Source organism: Ochotona curzoniae, unplaced genomic scaffold (genome assembly GCF_017591425.1).
Source record: "Ochotona curzoniae isolate NIBS_2020 unplaced genomic scaffold, NIBS_Ocur_1.0 contig_605, whole genome shotgun sequence".
Classification (NCBI taxonomy): domain Eukaryota; kingdom Metazoa; phylum Chordata; class Mammalia; order Lagomorpha; family Ochotonidae; genus Ochotona; species Ochotona curzoniae.
In genome coordinates this window covers 2,122,017-2,138,869 of record NW_024466491.1, presented here as the reverse complement: position 1 = coordinate 2,138,869, position 16,853 = coordinate 2,122,017, and the positions used below count along the sequence as shown (strand labels likewise).

At 64.9% G+C, this 16,853-nt stretch overlaps 3 protein-coding genes across 3 annotated transcripts; 1 reads left to right on the top strand and 2 right to left on the bottom strand.

The window, feature by feature from the left end:
• Positions 1-2,101: 2,101 nt before the first annotated feature.
• Positions 2,102-3,766, top strand: OAZ1 (ornithine decarboxylase antizyme 1). Its single transcript, XM_040990530.1, is given in 6 exon segments — positions 2,102-2,311; positions 2,792-2,843; positions 2,845-2,931; positions 3,086-3,258; positions 3,350-3,435; positions 3,546-3,766. Coding segments are annotated over 6 exon segments (666 nt in total). The 5' UTR covers positions 2,102-2,171; the 3' UTR covers positions 3,674-3,766.
• Positions 2,353-15,876, bottom strand: LINGO3 (leucine rich repeat and Ig domain containing 3). Its single transcript, XM_040990527.1, has 3 exons — positions 15,812-15,876; positions 8,843-10,684; positions 2,353-2,387 (listed from the first exon to the last, which is right to left on the bottom strand). Exon 2 carries the CDS (start codon positions 10,636-10,638, stop codon positions 8,854-8,856), a length of 1,785 nt encoding a protein of 594 aa, XP_040846461.1. The 5' UTR covers positions 10,639-10,684; positions 15,812-15,876; the 3' UTR covers positions 2,353-2,387; positions 8,843-8,853.
• Positions 3,832-6,794, bottom strand: PEAK3 (PEAK family member 3). Its single transcript, XM_040990528.1, has 4 exons — positions 6,760-6,794; positions 6,575-6,645; positions 5,949-6,478; positions 3,832-4,928 (listed from the first exon to the last, which is right to left on the bottom strand). Exons 2-4 carry the CDS (start codon positions 6,642-6,644, stop codon positions 4,149-4,151), a joined length of 1,380 nt encoding a protein of 459 aa, XP_040846462.1. The 5' UTR covers position 6,645; positions 6,760-6,794; the 3' UTR covers positions 3,832-4,148.
• Positions 15,877-16,853: the final 977 nt, after the last annotated feature.

Genomic DNA, 16,853 nt, shown 5'->3' with positions numbered 1-16,853 from the left:
GGAGTGTGGCTGAGTGGTGACCACAGTGAGGTGGCAGACACCTACTGCAGCTCCAGCTCCTCCCTTCTGCAGTCTGCCCCCAGTCTTGGAGAACCCGTTCACTCTATTCGCCCCCAACTGCCAGCCCAAGGGGATGCAGCCAACTGGGGAAACCCTGCAGGAGGAAGCAGCAGGCACGCGTGCTTCCTGGTGCTTCCTGGTCACCACCATGGTCCTCGCGTCCTTGCTGACGCCTGGACAAGGTAAGGTCAGAGCACCTCGAGCTCTAGCCTGGATTTCCCTGCTCCCGTAGGGACGACGGTTCGAGTCCTGGACTGCTCCACTTCCAGCTGCTTGCACTGGGGAGGGGAGGGCAGCAGATGCTGGTCCAAATCCAGGGTGGTCCCTGTTCCCCTGTGGGAGACCGGGATACAGCTCAGGGGCTAAACCTTTGCTTTGTACATGCCTTATACAGCACACACACGCACGCAGGCAGGGTGGAGCCAAGGCTGAGATAACCAACCCCCACCTCCCCTTGACAGCAATGCAAAGTGAAGTGAAACCACCCCATGGCTGGCTGGGCGGGCCCTGTCCCCTTGGGGTGGTGTTCTGAGAGAGTGAGGGAGCCCACTGGGGCTTAGGGCTCCTGGCAGGCAGGAGGTACGGCCCAGGCCTTATCTACCCGCAGCAGGTGCGTGTGTATGTGTGGCCCAATGCCGGCCGCTGGAAGCCTGCCTTGATTACGGTGCCAATGGGCCACCCTGTTCACTTCCCAAGTCGTGGGCCCAGTTTTGTCAGTTACGGGGCTCAGAGCCGAGTGGAGCAACTGACCAGCTGACCACCCGTGGGATATGCCCTTAATTGTTCACTTTTTAAAAAGTATATTTATTTCGGGGCCCGGCGCGGTGGCGCAGTGGTTAAGGTCCTCACCTTGCACGCCCGGGATCCCATATGGGCGCCGGTTCTAATCCCGGCAGCCCCGCTTCCCTTCCAGCTCCCTGCCTGTGGCCCGGGAAAGCAGTGGAGGACAGGAGACCAGGAAGAGGTTCCTGGCTTTGGTTCAGCACAGCTCCAGCCACTGCAATCACCTTGGGAGTGAGCAGACGATGGAAGATCTTTGTCTTTCCTCTTCTCTGTAAATCAACATAAAGAAATAAATATACTCCCAAGAGCCGATCGAGCTCTTGATGGACTCGGGGAGCCCAGAGGGGCCCCCAAACCTGAACCCCCCTCCACGCCCATGTGGATACGTTATCCACCCACGACCCCAACCACAGGCCTGTCCCAGGGTGGGGAGCCTGCTGGCAGGTCACTCCCTGAGCTGGTGGCGGGGTCCCCCACCCACCCAGCCACCCATGTCCATGCGAGCCCCTCCCCCAGGGTGCCCTGGCTGCTGTGGCATCACGGCTTTTTTTTTTTCTTAATCTCTGCTTTTTTAAAAAATCTTTTTAAAGTAAGTACGTTTCCTAAAAACATAAAGCAGGAAGTGAGGTATTTGCACATGAGCCACCTTGGGCCCCGGGATTGCTTGGGCTGAGGGGACTCAAGTTTGCCCCCCACTCGGAGTGTCCTGCACCTGCAGCGTTTGTGAGATCTTTCTAGAACACTGTCTACTTCAGTCTCACGAAGCCCCAATGTCCTCACTCCTACCGAAAACGCTTTATGTATCTTTTTCTTCACTGAAAGGCCGAGCCAAGACAATTACTATCGATGACGACAGAAAAGGGGGTCTGTTGGGCTTCGAGAACGGGGGGTTCGGGGCTGAGGCGGCGCGCGGGGCAGGCCCCTAAGTGTGACGGGGTCCAGATGGCCGCCAAAACAAAAACACACAAAATAAGACACAAAAACAACAAAACGGGGCTCTCGGTTCCACAGCGGCCGTGGGGGCGGGGCGCGCCGCGCGTCCCCTGCGCCTCGGAGGCTCCGCCCCCGCGCGCGCCCGATGACGCCAGCGGGCAGGGGGCGGGGCCCGCCGCGTCCTGCCCGCCAATCGTCGGCGAGCATCGGCGCCCTCGGCCAATAGAGCGCGCTAGGGGGCGGGCGCCGCGTGTCGTGCGGCCGCGTTCCCGGCGGCGTGCGGGGCGGGGCCTGCGCGCGGCGCCTATAAAGGCGGGCGGCGGCAGCGGCGCCATTTTGCGGCAGCGAGCGGCGCGGCGCGGAGGGGTTGAGAGTTCCGGATCCCCGGCGGCCGGATGGTGAAATCCTCCCTGCAGCGGATCCTCAACAGTCACTGCTTCGCCCGCGAAAAGGAAGGGGATAAACGCGTCGACGCTAACCGCACCATGCCGCTCCTGAGCCTTCACGGCAGCAGCAGCGGCCGCAGCAGCGAGAGGTGCGCGCCCCGCCCCCACGCGAAGCTTCTAGAAGCTCAGGCCGCGGGGGGGGGGTGGGGAGCGCGAGGACCGCCCCTTGGGGGTGGGGTGCGGGGGGGAGCCCCGCCCTGGATGGAGGGAGCCTGGCGGGGCTCTTCCGCGGTGCGACTCCCCGGGAAAAGGGGTGAGGTCAGCTCGGGGGTCGGGGGGTTCACACTGGGTGCGAGCTCAGGGGATGGGGGGGAATCCACGCTGGGATGCTCAGGATGGAGGGGTGAGGTCAGCTCGGGGGGCGGGGGTCCACACTGGGGCGCTCAGGATGGAGGGGTGAGGTCAGCTCGGGGGGCACTGGGGTGGGCGCACTGCACCAGGACCCTCCAGGGACGGGGCGGGGTGAGTCGGAGCTCGGAGGGGTGCAGGGGTGAGGTTAGCTTAGGGTGCATGCTGCTCCGGCAGCCTTGGGGCGGGCACCCCGATAACTGACCGCGCCCCCCGCGCAGGGCCCCCGTCCCCGGCTGTCGTCACCTCGGTCCAGGGCCTCGGTGGCGTTCCTGATGTCCCTCACCCACCGCTGAAGATCCCAGGTGGGCGAGGGAATAGTGACAGGGATCGCAGCCCTTCGGCCGAGCTCTGCTACTCGGTGAGTGCCGCGGGGGTCCTCCTGGGACGTGCCAAGATGCAAAGGTCCGCTCCCTCGGGGCGTGTCGGGGTGCCGGGGTCGTCCTGGGGTGTGCCGCGGTCCCCCTGGGTTGTGTTGGGGTGCCGGGCCCCCGCGAGCTGAGCCACCCCCGCAGGACGAGCGGCTGACCGTGCGCGAGGAGGAGCCGTCCAGCGGCGCGGCCCGGGTGCTGACCCTGCAGACGCGCCTGGCCGAGGCCCGCGTGCTGAGCTGGCGTGCGGTGCTGAGCGCCGACGGGCTTTTCGTGGAGCTGCCACCCGGAGCTCTGCCCGAGGGCAGCAAGGACAGGTGGGCCCGGCCGGCCTGGGAAGTGTGAGGGGCTGGGGGGCCGGGTGGCGACCCCTGACCCAGACCTGACCTCTGATCTGCGCCCCCGCAGCCTGGCGCTTGTGCTGGAGTTTGCGGAGGAGCAGCTGCGCGTGGACCACGTGTTTATCTGCTTCCCCAGGAGCCGAGAGGACCGAGGTGCGGGGCCAGGGGCGGTGGGCAGAGGTGGGCCCTGAGGACCCAGGTGTGGGGCTGGGGGCAGTGGGCAGGGCTCCCCATGCCCCGGTGCTGACCAACCCGCCCCGCAGCTACCCTGCTCCGGACTTTTGGCTTCCTGGGCTTCGAGCTGGTGAGGCCGGGGCACCCACTGCTGCCCCGCAGACCGGACGCCTGCTTCATGGCCTACACCCTGAACCCGGAGGAGCCGCCCGGGTGAACGTCCCCTCCCGCCTGCGGGGTCCTTGAAGTTTAATATTGTGTTTGTGATACCGAAGTGTTTGCTTTAATCTAAATAAAAGTTTATATTTTACTTGGATTGATCTCTGGTGGTGATGTCATCGTGGATGGTCTCCCTCCAGTCCTGGGTGGGCACTGTAGGCCCCTAGGGGAGACCAGGAAAGGGGCGTCCGGCCATGGGATGCCCCAGGCTTTGCTCCAGCCGGGAATGGGGTCAGATGTCCAGGAGCCATCGCAGGGCCGCCCCAGGACAGGACAGGCTTGGCGGGGAGAGCAGGACCCTGGGCTCCTGAGGGCAGCAAGGTGCGTCCACCCAGTATGGAGACAGGCCTTAGTGTGCGCCCAGTGCAGGAGCTGGAAGTTGCCTTTCAACCTTTTGGCTGAGTCTGGCCCTGGGACTGAGTTAACAGGGGTTGCGGGTTCCAAACGCAGCTGGGCCAGGCCTTTGGCTCAGGTCAGTCCACCAGCAGCTCCAGGGCCTGGGCCAATGACTCCTCTGTGGCCTCGGCCAGGTACTCGCAGCACAGCCAGTCCTGCAGGTCGGGCCCCTGCCCGCAGGCAGCCATCTCCGCCAGCTGCACCAGCATCCAGGCGCGGCGCACCTGCAGCCAGGGCCCCAGCAGCACCCCGGGGCCACGCAGCTCCAGCCCGGGGCCCCAGAGCAGTGTCTGTAGCGCACCCCGCGTGCGTGCCGCCGAGGGCCGAACTCGGGGCAGCCGGGCAGCCAGGTCCTGCAGGCCCCTGGCCAAGGGTGAGGCCGGGGACAGGGTGGGGCTCAGCAGGTCGCAGAGCAGGCGGCCTAGCTGGGGTGCGTGGGCACCCGGGGGTGTCGGGGGCAGCTGGTGGACGCGGCCGAAGTCAGCAAGCAGCAGGCGTGGTGGCCCCGCGGGCGCACAGCCCCTGGGCGCCGCCAGCAGCAGGTTCTCGGGGCGCAGCTCAGCCAGCACTGCGCCCCGCGCTTCCAGGCACTCTAGGGCGGCGGTCAGCTGCAGCAGGAGCAGGGCCACCGACCTGGCCAGCTCCTGGGGCTGCCGTGCGCCCACTTCCTGCAGCCACCGAGTGGCCGTGTCCTCGGGCACCTCGGCCACCAGCGCCACGGAGCCTGTCCAGGGTGCTGCGGGCAGTGTGCCCGCGGGAAGCAGCCCACACAGCCCCTGCAGGTTGAAGTGAGGCGACAGCAAAGCCTGCAGCTCCAGGCCTCGCGAGTGGGCCGCCTCAGCCCCCGGCTTGGGCACCTGTGGGCGGATGGAAGGGACCATCAGGGCCTCAATGCAGCCTGCACCCCATGCCCCCCAAGTCCCTGTAGGCCGCGTGTCACATGCCCTGTGTGCCCAAAGGCAGCCTCCTGCTGAGCACTGCGGAGTGGAGAGAAGCTCTCCAGGCATTCTCTTAAGCTTGCTTTAGGCCAGGTTGGGGTGGGGAGGACAACAGGTGGGCATGGCTCCACACGGCAAGGTCAGTGTGGGAGACCACATCAAGCAGCCTGGTGGATGGGCAGCAGCCGGACAGTAAGGCCCCTCAGGAGGAGGGACCTGGGGAGTTTGAGGCTCGGGACAAATGCAGCAGATGAATCCATCACCCGAGCTGTAACATCTAATAAGCAAGCAAGTTCTAGTCCCGGCTGCTCCACTTCCCCTCCAGCTCCCTGGTCATGCACATGGAAAAGCAGTTGAGGATGGTCCAAGGTCTTTGGGACACTGCACCCACGTGGGAGACACAGAAGAGGCTCCTGGCTTCCGGTCAGCTCAGCTCTGGCTGTTGCAGTCATTTGGGGAGTGAATCAGTGGACAGAAGATCTTTGTCTTCCCTCCTCTCTGTATATCAGACTTTGCAGTAACAACAAATAAATCTTGATATATTTAGTTCTGTGGAAAAGTGATGGCATAAGGGAGGGAGTGTGACACCTATCCATGGTTCACCCCTTAATGCAGCAGCCAGGGCTGGGCCCGAGCCATCCGGGTCTTCCATGTGGGGGCAGCGGCCTCAGCACCTGGGCCATCCTCCACTGCTTTCTCAGGCACATGAGCAGGGAAATGGAGCCCTCAGACGCCTATAGGAATGCTAGCACCACGAGCTAGCTGCTGCTTAACCCTTTGGCCACAGTGCGGGGAGGCCCCCAAGCTGAGTTTTCATCATGGCACCGCCCCCCCTGACTTACTACTTAATGACTTGGTCGGGTGTGGCAGCTCCTGGGGTGGACTGCAGGACCCCCAGAGGCATGGGGAAGGGTAATGGCAAGACCCCCGGAAACTCACCTTGGCTGCTACCACGTGCCAGGCGTCCCCCAGCACACGTACCACACGGTAGTAGCAGGCGTCACCGCTCTCCAGGCAGGGCGACGTGTCCAGCAGGCGGAAGCTGTGGCTGGGACTGCAGGGTCCAGGCCGGCCCCCCGTGAGCCGCGCCCGCAGCTGCGTGTGGATGCCACGGAGACCGTGCAGTTGTTGGGCGGTCAGCGCCGCGTGCACAGCCACCGGGCTGTGCAGGTCCTTGAGGTGGAGGCCCAGTGCCAGCTCGGCCACACTGGATGTCAACTCCACAGGGGTCCGCACCACTGGCCCTGCCTCGGCCTGGCTCTCATCCACGCTGCGAGCTCCCAGCAGGGGCCTCTGGGCGTGTCCTGCTCGGCTGGAGCTGCGACCAGGGGTAGCGCCTGTGGGCAGGGACTGGGTGCGGGTCAAGGCCTTCCTGGGCAAGGGTGGGGGCTGTAGGTTGGCACCGGAGAGGGATCCGGGAGTCCGGACACGGCCAGCCTTGGAGGGCAGCAGGTGGGCCCGCACCTCTCCTGGGGGTGGGTAGGGGGACAGGTGGTTCAGCCCAACCCAGCTGTCCCCCACTTGTATGGCCACTGGGCTCCCCACCCACACCTAGATCAGCTCACCAAGGTTACCGTAGGTGGGTTCTGACTGCTGGGTGGGGCTGCTGGCTTCGGGGGTCTGGGCGTCGCTCATGCTAGAGGGGTTGGGGAGAGCTGGGCTTGACTGCTGCTGTGTCACCCCTCAGAACCCAGCCCTCGCCCTACTGGCCGCTGCTTGCCCTCAGTCCTCCCCACCTAGGAGCCCCTACCTGGCACACACCAGTAGCTTTGCAGACTGACGGTCAGCAGGGCCAGCCTGGCCGGGCGGCCCCTAGAACAGCAGCCGGTAGGCAGGAAGCTTATGCAATGCTGAGACCGCAGGGGCCAGGCTGGGCACGGCACTTCCCCATCACGTCCCCACAGGGCCGGATGGTAGCCGGGCACTCCTACCCCCAGCCCAGGGCCCCTGAGCCTGGGCCCTCCCAGCTGGCTGTGTGCCCCCGCGTGGGCTTCCACCCCACCCCCACTAAGCTCCCCACACTCCACTTCCCTCAATGCATTTGTTTTAACAATTCCTGGGGAGAGGGTGTTGATGCCAACATCCCATAGGGGCACTGGTTCGAGTCCCGGCTGTTCTAATTCCCGTGGTCCAGCTGGTGTGAGCTGGGCCTGGTCCTGTTGATGCAGAATGGGAGAGCAGTGTACCCCAACCCCACAGCGGGATGGATGGCAGGTCTGTGGCTCAGGGAAGCCCATCCGAGACTTTGGGGTGTTAGGATCCTAAACGCCCAGGCCATGGCTTTTATTGTCAGGGAAGCTTCAGGGTGTCCAGCACTAGGGGTGCAGTGGACAGGGCAGCGGCTCCCCGCTGGTCCCGGCCGGTGTCAGCCTCGGCACGGGAAGACGAGGAGTACCTTCGGCCTCCGTGCACGTCCATGGGTCCCACCGTCTCTGCTCTTCCCAGCTTAACATGGGGGAGGGACTGGAAAAGCGTTTACCCCACACACGCCCCGCCCAGCCCCACCTGTGCGGGGGGCACTAAGGGCCTGGGGTTTTGCTATTAAATCATTATCATCTTTATTTGATTCCAATCACAGCAGGAAAGGAGAGGATCAGGGTAGAAGGCTGTGGTTCACACAGGGATGGGGGTGGCCAGGGGTGGGGACACCCCAGTGTTATGCCAGCTCTCCCCTGCTCGCCCCAGGTTCTCATGCGGCTGAAGGCACTTGGATGTCATTTGGGGGGGGCCCTTGGGGAGCTGCAGCCTCCAGGTTTGGGGCACAACCAGTTGATCCCCGGGCAGACCGTAGGGACCCAGGAGGCTAGGTGACCTGGTGCAGCCTCCGACCCACTCTTCAAAAGAAACCGATGTTCCTGTGGGTGGGCTGCCCACTGAATCACAGGGCATGGAATGGGGGGGGTGCTCTGAGCCTCCCATGGTCCCTGGGGGCAGCCAGGACCCTTCCTGTCCCCCATTCCAAGGCCGGAATCCCACACTGCCAAGGAAGGGCTGCTAGACCCCAGACTGGCCCTGCCCACTCACCCCCCAGTGATGGGAGCGGGGCTCAGCAGTGATCCTGTGGGCATCCCCTGGGCATGAACTGTGACCCCCTATCCCTGCAGGGCACCTGGGCTCCGCCCAGCCTTCCTGTGGGGAAGTCTGGCACCAGGCATTGCTTCCCATCCCTGATCCTGAAAGGACCCCCACACGCAGATAGGTCAAGTGGGGGCTTGTGGGGACCATTCAGGGTCAGGATGACCATGGGGATAAATGGACATCTCCAGAGCTGGCCTGGAGAAGGGGACACCCCATTCATCTTGCTCCTGGGCCAATACAAAGTGGGGCTCACCTCAAGGTGGCTGGGGGGTGTGGCTCCTCCCCAGGGCAGCCCCAGTGGAACAAGGACCTAGTGTGGACCACACGTGTCCCTGGCATGAATTATGTGTCCTTGGCATGCACTATGGTCCTGGGCCACCCCACCTGCCCCCCCCCCATCTACAGTGGCAATCTGGGCCTGGCCTCAGGGCCAGCTGGATGTGAGCTGTGTATGGTGTGTCCCATGCAGAGTCTGCGTGAGCCGGTGTGGGTGGCCAGAAGCCACTTCCTCATCTGGACTGCCCCAGGAGCGAGTTTAAGGGGAACCAGGGTGGGGCAGCAGCTTGAACCTCCTGGGTGTTGTCAGCCTGGGGGTGGCAGAGGTCTCTGGGCGCAGCCCCCCAATTTTTCACTGCCCCCACCCCAGCTCAGGCTCGCTCAGGGAACCCTGGCAACCAGCAGCTGAACCCGCCTCGGAGCCCCAGGCGCCGCCCTCTCCTGCCCACCGGGGGTGGATGGGACAATGCCTAGGTGGCTGCGGGGCCCCTCAGATCATCTTCATGTTGAACTTGCGGGCGCCGCCCTGGCCCGCAGCGGCGGCGGGGCCATCCACCTTACGGAAGGAGTACTCCACGGAGAAGTTGTTTTTGTGCTGGCCGCGGCCGCGGCTCCAAGCAAAGAGCAGCAGAAAGCAGAAGAGGACGACGCCCAGGAAGGTGATGCAGCCCATGGCGGTGGACACCAGGATGGTGGTGAGGTCCAGCGGGAAGCGCGCCGCCAACGCCTGCGTCTCGTTGGCACCCTTGCCCAGGCTGCTGTTGGCGGTCGGCTCCGGCTGCACGTCCAGTGTGGCAAAGTAGGTGTCGTTGCCGCCCGCGTTGCTGGCCACGCACGTGTAGGTGCCACTGTCCTGCGGCCGCACGTCGGTCAGCTCCAGTGTGCCCCCGGGCAGCAGGCGCACCCGGCCCACACTGCGCGCCGTCACCACCCGGTGCTGTGGTGTCACCCAGGCCACGGTGGGCGTCGGTTCGCCCTCGGCGCGGCACGCGAAGCGCACGCGCTCGCCCGCCGCAGCCGTGACGCGCTGCAGCCGTCGCTCGCGGATCTTGGGCTTGTGGCACACGAAGTACTCAAAGAGCTCGGCGTCGGGCAGGCTGCGCAGCGCGTCGCCGCGCACCTCGGCCGGCGTGGCGCAGGCGGGCAGGCGGCCGTCGAAGTTGAGCGTCTTGCGGCGCTGCACGATCCACAGCAGGCGGCAGTCGCAGGCCAGCGGGTTGCCGTCCACGCGCAGCGTCTCCAGCGTGTTCACCGAGTGGAACGTGCTCTCCTCCAGCGTGGACAGCAGGTTGTTGGAGAGGTTGAGCAAGCGGATCTGGCGCAAACCCACGAAGGCCTGCGGCTCCACCACGGCCAGCAGCGCGCCCGCCAGGTGCAGCTCGCGCAGGCGCACCAGGTCGCGGAAGGAGCCGCGCGGCACGGCGCTGATGGGGTTGTGCGACAGGTTGAGGCAGGTGAGGTGCACCTGGTGACGCAGCGCGGCGGCCGGCACGCGGGTGATGTTGGTGTGCGTGACGGACAGAGAGGTGAGGTTGAGGCCGTGCAGGCTGCCCGCGGCCACCTCCTCCAGCAGCGGCCAGTTGTCGATCTCCAGGTGCAGCAGGCCCGGCAGTCTCTGGAAGTTGTGGTCCTCCAGGGCAGCGATGGCCAGGTGGCGCAGGCGCAGGGCGCCCAGGCCGCGCAGGTGGCCAAGCGCCTCTGCCGACAGCGCCGTGAGGTTGCAACGCTCCAGGGTCAGCTCCTCCAGCGCCAGCAGCCCCGCGAAGGCGCGACGCGAGATAAACACCAGGTGGTTGTCGCCCACCTCGAGCCTGCGCAGGCTGCGCAGGTCCTGGAACGTGTAGTCCAGTAGGATCACCAACTTGTTCTCGCTCAGGTCCAGCAGCGTGAGGTTGTCCAGGCGCGTGAACACGCCGGGCGGGATGAGCTTGAGCTGGTTGCCGCGCAGGCGCAGCACGCGTAAGCGTGGCAGGTTGGCGAAGGCGCCCGGCTCCACGTGCGCGATCACGTTGAGGCTGAGGTCCAGCTCCTCCAGGGCGGGCAGCGCGGCCAGGTCACCCGGGTTCAGGCAGCGGATGCGGTTGCGGCTCAGGCCCAGCACGCGCGTCTCGGCGGGGATGCCCTCGGGCACGGCGGTGAGGCGGCGGCGCGCGCACGCCACAGCGCGGCTCTGCGGGGCGCACTCGCAGCGGGCCGGGCAGCCGGCGGCCGGGGGCGGCGCGGCGGGCAGCAGCAGCAGCAAGCGCAGGCTCAGCAGGTGCAGCCAGCAGGTCATGATGCGGAGCCTGGGCCTAGGGCCGTGCCAGCATCCTCCTGCGCACCTGCGGGCGGAGGCGGCGTTAGCACCGGGGCGGCCCCAGGAGCCCCGAGGATTGTATGATGGGACCCTGGGGACACCATGTGTAAGGAGAGTCAGCCACAAAAGGCCGTGCTGCGTAGGCTCCACAGGGACAGGAAGTGGATCTGTGATCTTTGGGTTGGCTCCTGCTTAGGGATTCTTTGGCGTGATGGAATGTTCTGGAATTAGTGGCAATGGCTGTGTAATCTTGTAAATGCACGGAAAGCTATGGAATATTCGGCTTTAAAATGTTGGGTTCTGGGACCGGCACAGTAGCCTAGTGGCTGAAGTCCTTGCCTTGCATGCGCCAGGATCCCATATGGGCACCAGTTCTAATCCTGGCGGCCCTGCTCCCCTCCAGCTCCCTGCCTGGGAAAGCAGTGGAGGACGACCCAAAGCCTTGGGGTCCCTGAGGTCCCTGAGGGGTCCCAAAGCCTTGGGACCCTGCATGCGCGTGGGAGACCTGGAGGAAGCTCCTGGGTCCTGGCTTTGAATCAGTTCAGCTCCGGCTGTTGTAGCTACTTGCAGAGTGAATCAACAGATGGAAGATCTTCCTGTCTCTCCTCCTCTCTGTGTATCTGACTTTGAAATAAAAATAAATACATCTTTTTTTAAAAATAAAATAAAACACTGGGTTCCAAGTTGGGCGTTTGGCCTGGTGACTAAGACGCCCAGGGTCCCACAAGGCCTTGAGAAAGAGCTGGGGTGGGACATGTAGTGGACAGGGGGGGGTGGGTAGTGTGGGAAGGTCGATTGGGAGGGTCGTGGGGGGCAGAGGGCAGGGGGCCATGTCAGGGTCTTCACTGCCGGTTTCTGCACAACCCTGGGGATGGGGGTTGGGATGGGGTCGGGGCAGTCGGGCACAGCTGCTGGCCCTGCTGACACCCCTCTGCAGAGCTGTGCCCTGGGGCCAAGTGACAGCTATTTCTAGCATAGTCATTGCTGAAGTCCCCTCCTCCGTCAGCCCAGCTGGGCAGCAGAGGGCCAGGCCGCGGGGTACCCATCTGTTATAGCACCCCACTACCACCCTGACCCCCAACACAAGGGCAGAGTCTTTGTCCGTCCTGGGCAGACACGGTTCAAACCGGGCCACACTGGAGTAAGTGGGGGTCCTGAGGGCACAGCCAGTCCTCCGGGTCCCCCAGCCTGTAGCTCCCTTCCTGTCCTGACCCTCGCCCAGGGTCAGGAAGGGGTCAGTAACAAAGAAACAAACCCAAAACAGAGCTGAGCTCCGTCAGTGGGGGACCGGGCAGTGATCTGTCCCCCTTAACTGCTGGGGTGCAGGGAGGGGTCCCAGATGACACAAGGTGTGAGGGAGGCGGTCAGGGAGCTAACCAAGGTGTCCATCAGGAGGGGATCCAGTGGGCCATGGCTCCTGCAGGAACTGGGGTGCAGAGGGGTGGGGAAGCTGTGCCAAATGCAGCCGGAACTTGGTTCTGTAGGGATGGTAGCAGGGCCTGGGGTGAACCTGAGGGCCATCAGCAGGAGTGGGGTACCCAGGAGAGACACAGTCCAGGAGAACACCAGGTGAGATGGGGGGCGGGGGTCAGGAGACGCCTGCGGGAGGAGCAGCCTCCAGCCACAGTTGCTGTTTTCTAGGTCATTCTCTGAGAACAGCCCCAGGCCCCTGGCTCCCTGGCATCCCCCATCGGGTCATGTGTGGTCTCCGGGGACGGTCCCTGTCACTCACTTGCCCCCAAGGGGCAGCGGCCACTCAGCCCCCAGGGCTGACTCCTGGCAGCGTGGCAGCAGCAGGGCTGGCTTAGCTCCCGTGTCATGCCTTGTCCCCTGAGTGCAGCAGACAGCTCTGGCAGGGCCCACCCCTTCCTCCCGCCTCCTTGTTCTCAGGCTGTACCCAGTTCTGGGGGCAGGGGTTGGGGCGGGGGGGACACCTTTCCTGGCCCTCTCAGTTTTGGCTTCCCCTGGACGGCCCACTTTCCTGCCTGGCACAGGCTCTGGACGGCTCCGGGAGCTCTCGTCCACACTGCCCCTCTCCCGAGCCAGCGGTCACCCTGCTCCATAGATAGGGACGTGGAGACCCGATGGAGCTCCCAGCTTCTGCTAGGCCCAGCCCTGGCTGCTGAGGGCATCTGGGGAGTGGGCCAAGGGCAGGAGATTGTGTGAAACCAACAAACATTTTAAGACATGCACTAGGGCCCAGCACAGTAGCCTAGTGACTAAAGCCCTCGCCTTGCATGCAACAGGACACGGGTGCTAGTTCAAGTCCTGGCTGCTCCACTTCCCGTCCCGCTCCCCGCACGTGGCCTGGGCAAGCAGTGGAGGACGGCTCAAAGCCTTGGGACCCTGCAACTGTGTGGGAGACCCAGAAGAAGCTCCTGGCTTCAGATCGACTCAGCCTTTGCGGCTACTTGGAGAGTAGACCAGTGGAAGGAAGATCTTTCTGTCTCTCCTTCTCTCTGTAAATCTGACTTTCCAATTAAAAATAAACAAATCCCAAAACAAAACAAAACAAAAAAACCCCACAAACTAGGCACAGGCTGTGTGGCAGGCAGGCGCCCTCAGAGGGGGGATGGCACGGGTTCACGACAGACCCAGCCTCCCTTCCTTCTGGGCCTGGGGGACATAGGCAGAGTTCAGGGTGTGGGGAGGAGCTGGGCTAGGTGACTGGGGGTTGGATGCCCTCGGATGGGGGACCCTGACACCCACCCGAGCCATGGCGATGGCGATGGGGCTGTCCTGGCTGAGTGAGGTTTCTGGTGCAGGCCCCGGCTGGGCGGCCTCATCAACAAGCCTTTCAGGGATAGGGGCCTCTAGTTCCAGAACATTCTGTCACCCCATAAAGGAGTCTCTTGCCTGCATCCCATCCCCCAGCGCATGTACTGCCTCTGGACATGTTCTGGGTCCACTTCCTGTTCCCTCGGCTCACCTGCCGTGGACAATGGAGCCACACCCATGTGCCTGGTGATTGCCCAAGGGTCATGCCAGCTGGACAGAGAGCAAGCCCACAAAGACCCATTATGCCTTATGCCCTGGGTGTGAGCCAGGCAGGGGTGTGAGGGCACAGGGCAGAGTTTGGGGGTCCATGATGGGAGAGCAGGAGCCAGCAGGGGCTTGAGGGTGTGGGGAGCCCCTGGGAAGGCCACGAGAGGGTGTGACCCCAGCTCCATATGCACACGTAACCCTGTACCCACCTCCCCCAGACACACACCAGCCTGTGTGGAGTGGATGCCAGTGGGGTCAGGCAGAGAGTCAGGGAGGATGCTGCTGCGGGGCAGGGAAGGGCAGGGCAGGGCAAGGGCTGGGGACCTGGTTGGGTTCTGACCTGGGACAACGGCACGCCCATTGCCCAAGGTTCAGGCACCGTGTCAGCCAGAGCTGGGTAGTGCAGGGTTGGGACTTGACCCGGAGCAGGGATGGCGGGCCCCTCTTCTGCCACATTTGCCAGGAAGCTTGGGAGAGCAGCCGGTGTGCCCTCCTTGACAGAGGCAGACTCCTCTAGGGTTCAACCACACAGTACCTGCTGTGCACCCCCAGGCCATGTGTGGGATGGGCCTCCCTTCTGATCCCACCCCAGGGCAGGGGGCTCAGGAGGCCGGGGAGCACCCCCCAGCCCCACACCCAGCTCTGTCCCCAGGCCCACAATCTGGCAGTGGAGCCAGGGGCGCAGTGGGAGCCTGCCTCCTCTGGCCCCCACATTTGAACTTCTCTGTGGTATGTAGGAGTCTGCTTTTGGGGACACACCGGCCCCCCAGGACGGATGTGCCTCTGTCCTACATCCAGGTCCCTAGGGGGGCTGCCAGCCGTGACAATTCATTAAGCCCTAATTAGTTTCCATCTGCTGTGGGTCTCAGCCAGCTCTGCGGGGAGGATGCTGGGGGCTCCGACCCACTTTCCTTGACAGCATGTTCCAGTGGGGGGGGGGGGGCTTTGAAAAGGGGGACAGTATGTCAGACTGACCAAGGCAGCCTCTGGAACCCAGATCCCTCCCACACATCCCAGCCCCCGCTGCTCCAGGATCCAAAGGCGGGGTGGTGGGTGGCTTGTGGGGAGCGCTGACTCAGGAGGCCCTGGGGGGTCAGCACCTACAGGAGGGGCGTGAGTGTGAGCCTTGGGTCAGTGGCATGTTCCCTTGTGGTTAGGAGGTGCGTGGGAATACCCACCAGGTATGTTTGTGGGTGGATACTCTGGCTCGCCCACTCCACAGATGGAACACTGAGGCTGCAACCTCGCAGCACCTGCTGGGCACTGGCTCTGGGTGGGGGTGACTGCGCCTGGGCTCCCGCGAACCTTCAGAGGGTGGGCAGCTGAAAGCCATGGAGGTGAGGGGGTGGGCAGTGTTCAGGTGTGGAGGGACCCCACCCCTGCCCCAGGCACCTGCCCCTGTGACACCCACATGGCTCCACTAAGGGCTATTTGTGAAAAATGCAGATGCCCGGGCCCACCCGGTCAAGTTCAGATTTGGCAGAATGGGGGGAGCGGGGACACATGGTGAGAAGGCGGGGGGGGGGGGTTGGAAGAGTAGCGCAGCTCCAAGGGTTGTTCTCGCACCCACAGTCCCCCAACTTGTTGAATGGGGCTCCAGAGGGCGGCAGTGCCCAGGCTCAGCCTCCGGGGTGGGGAGAAGGGCTCCCCCCCCCCCCAGTCCTGCTGTTACTTGGCCCACAGAGCAGGGGGCTGGCCTGTGCAACCCCAAATCGCTCCCCACTACGCGTCCCCAGCGCAGGGGCGCAGGCACTTGTGCTGCGGACCCGACTCCCCAAGGCTGGACAGGTGACAATGAGGAGCGGGGCTGCGCTACACCCCCAGATCCATTCAGCTCTCACGCCCGCCCCCACAAAGAGGGGCGCACCAGCCCAAGCGTCCCCGCTGCTGAGGGGGCCGAGATGGCCACAAGGCTCCGTAACCTAGGGGAATGTGGGGATCCTGGTGTGGGCAGTTGGCCCCCAAACTTTCCAGGGGTGAACAGGGCAGGGGGTTGCTGAGGAGGGAACGACACGCGCCAGAGGGGCGCGCGGGCGATTCACCCCCTCCCCGCCCGGGGCTGCGGGTGCGCGTGGGGGGCTGCGGGTTCAGGAGCCCGGAACGCGGACTCTGGGGTCCCCCCCGGCCTGCAGGTGCGCCCTGCATCGGGCCTCCCGCCTCCACTCACCTGAGCGGCTCCGCCGCGGACTCGGCGCGGGCTGCGGCGCGGGGCCGCCCGGAGCCGACTGGAGCCTCTGCTGCCACGGCCACGGCCGCCGCCGCCGCCGCCGCCTCCCGGCTCCGCCGTGCGCGCCCGCGCCGCGCGCCCCCGCCGCCTGCCTTCCCCGCGCCCGGCAGGGGCGCGCGCGGGGGCTGCGTGCTTGCGGCCGCAGGTGTGCGAGCACACGTGGGCACAGGTCGGGGCTGCGCGCCCCCAGTGGGGCTCCTTCCGGAGCGTCCCCCTTCCGCCACTGCACCCCAGACCGACTCCCACCCCGCGTCCCCAGCCGCCTGCCTCAGTCCTGTCCCCAGGTGGCCCCGGAACTTGTTCTCAGGATCCAGTCTGTTCCCATGCCTGGGGGAGTCCCTGCTGTTGTTCAGAGAAGCAGCGGGGCCCTCCCAGGCTGCAGGGTGCTTGGCACCCACGCGGTTCCCCGACTGTACTGCCGCCCGCTGGCCCCAGGGCTTATCAGCTTTGCGAACCTCAATGTGTGTGTGACCACAGGAACCCCAGGACGCAGCCTGCCCAGTGTCCTATTGGGGAGTGCTCATCTCTGGGAGTTGGGGTGTTGGTCCCGGATAGGGGGTGCGGGACGAGGGCCTGGCTGCTGCTGCTGTTGCGGGAGCACCCTGTCGTCCCCCCCTCGCCCTGCGTCCTCCAGCCGCTCCCTCCGCGGCACTGGCCCGGCATCCGCGCAGCCACCTGTGACTCAAGCCGCTCCGCTCCCAGACTGTCGCGTTGGCCCGAGGCCCAGACACCGCATCCCGCAGGCCGCAGGTCTGGGCCCTGCTCCCGGCCCTGCCCCCAGCACCCCGCGGGAGGCGCTTGCCCCCCACGCGCCTGGGCCCCTCTCCTCCAGCCGGAGGCGGGTGGGTGGGCAGGGCAGTCACTGCCCCTCCAGCACACCTGCCTCCTCCCCCTCCCCGACTGTCCGGGTACGGCCTGGCCTGGCTGTGCAGCCGTAGTGTGGGGGTGCCCTGCAACTTGGGGCTCCCTCTCCGTGAAGTGT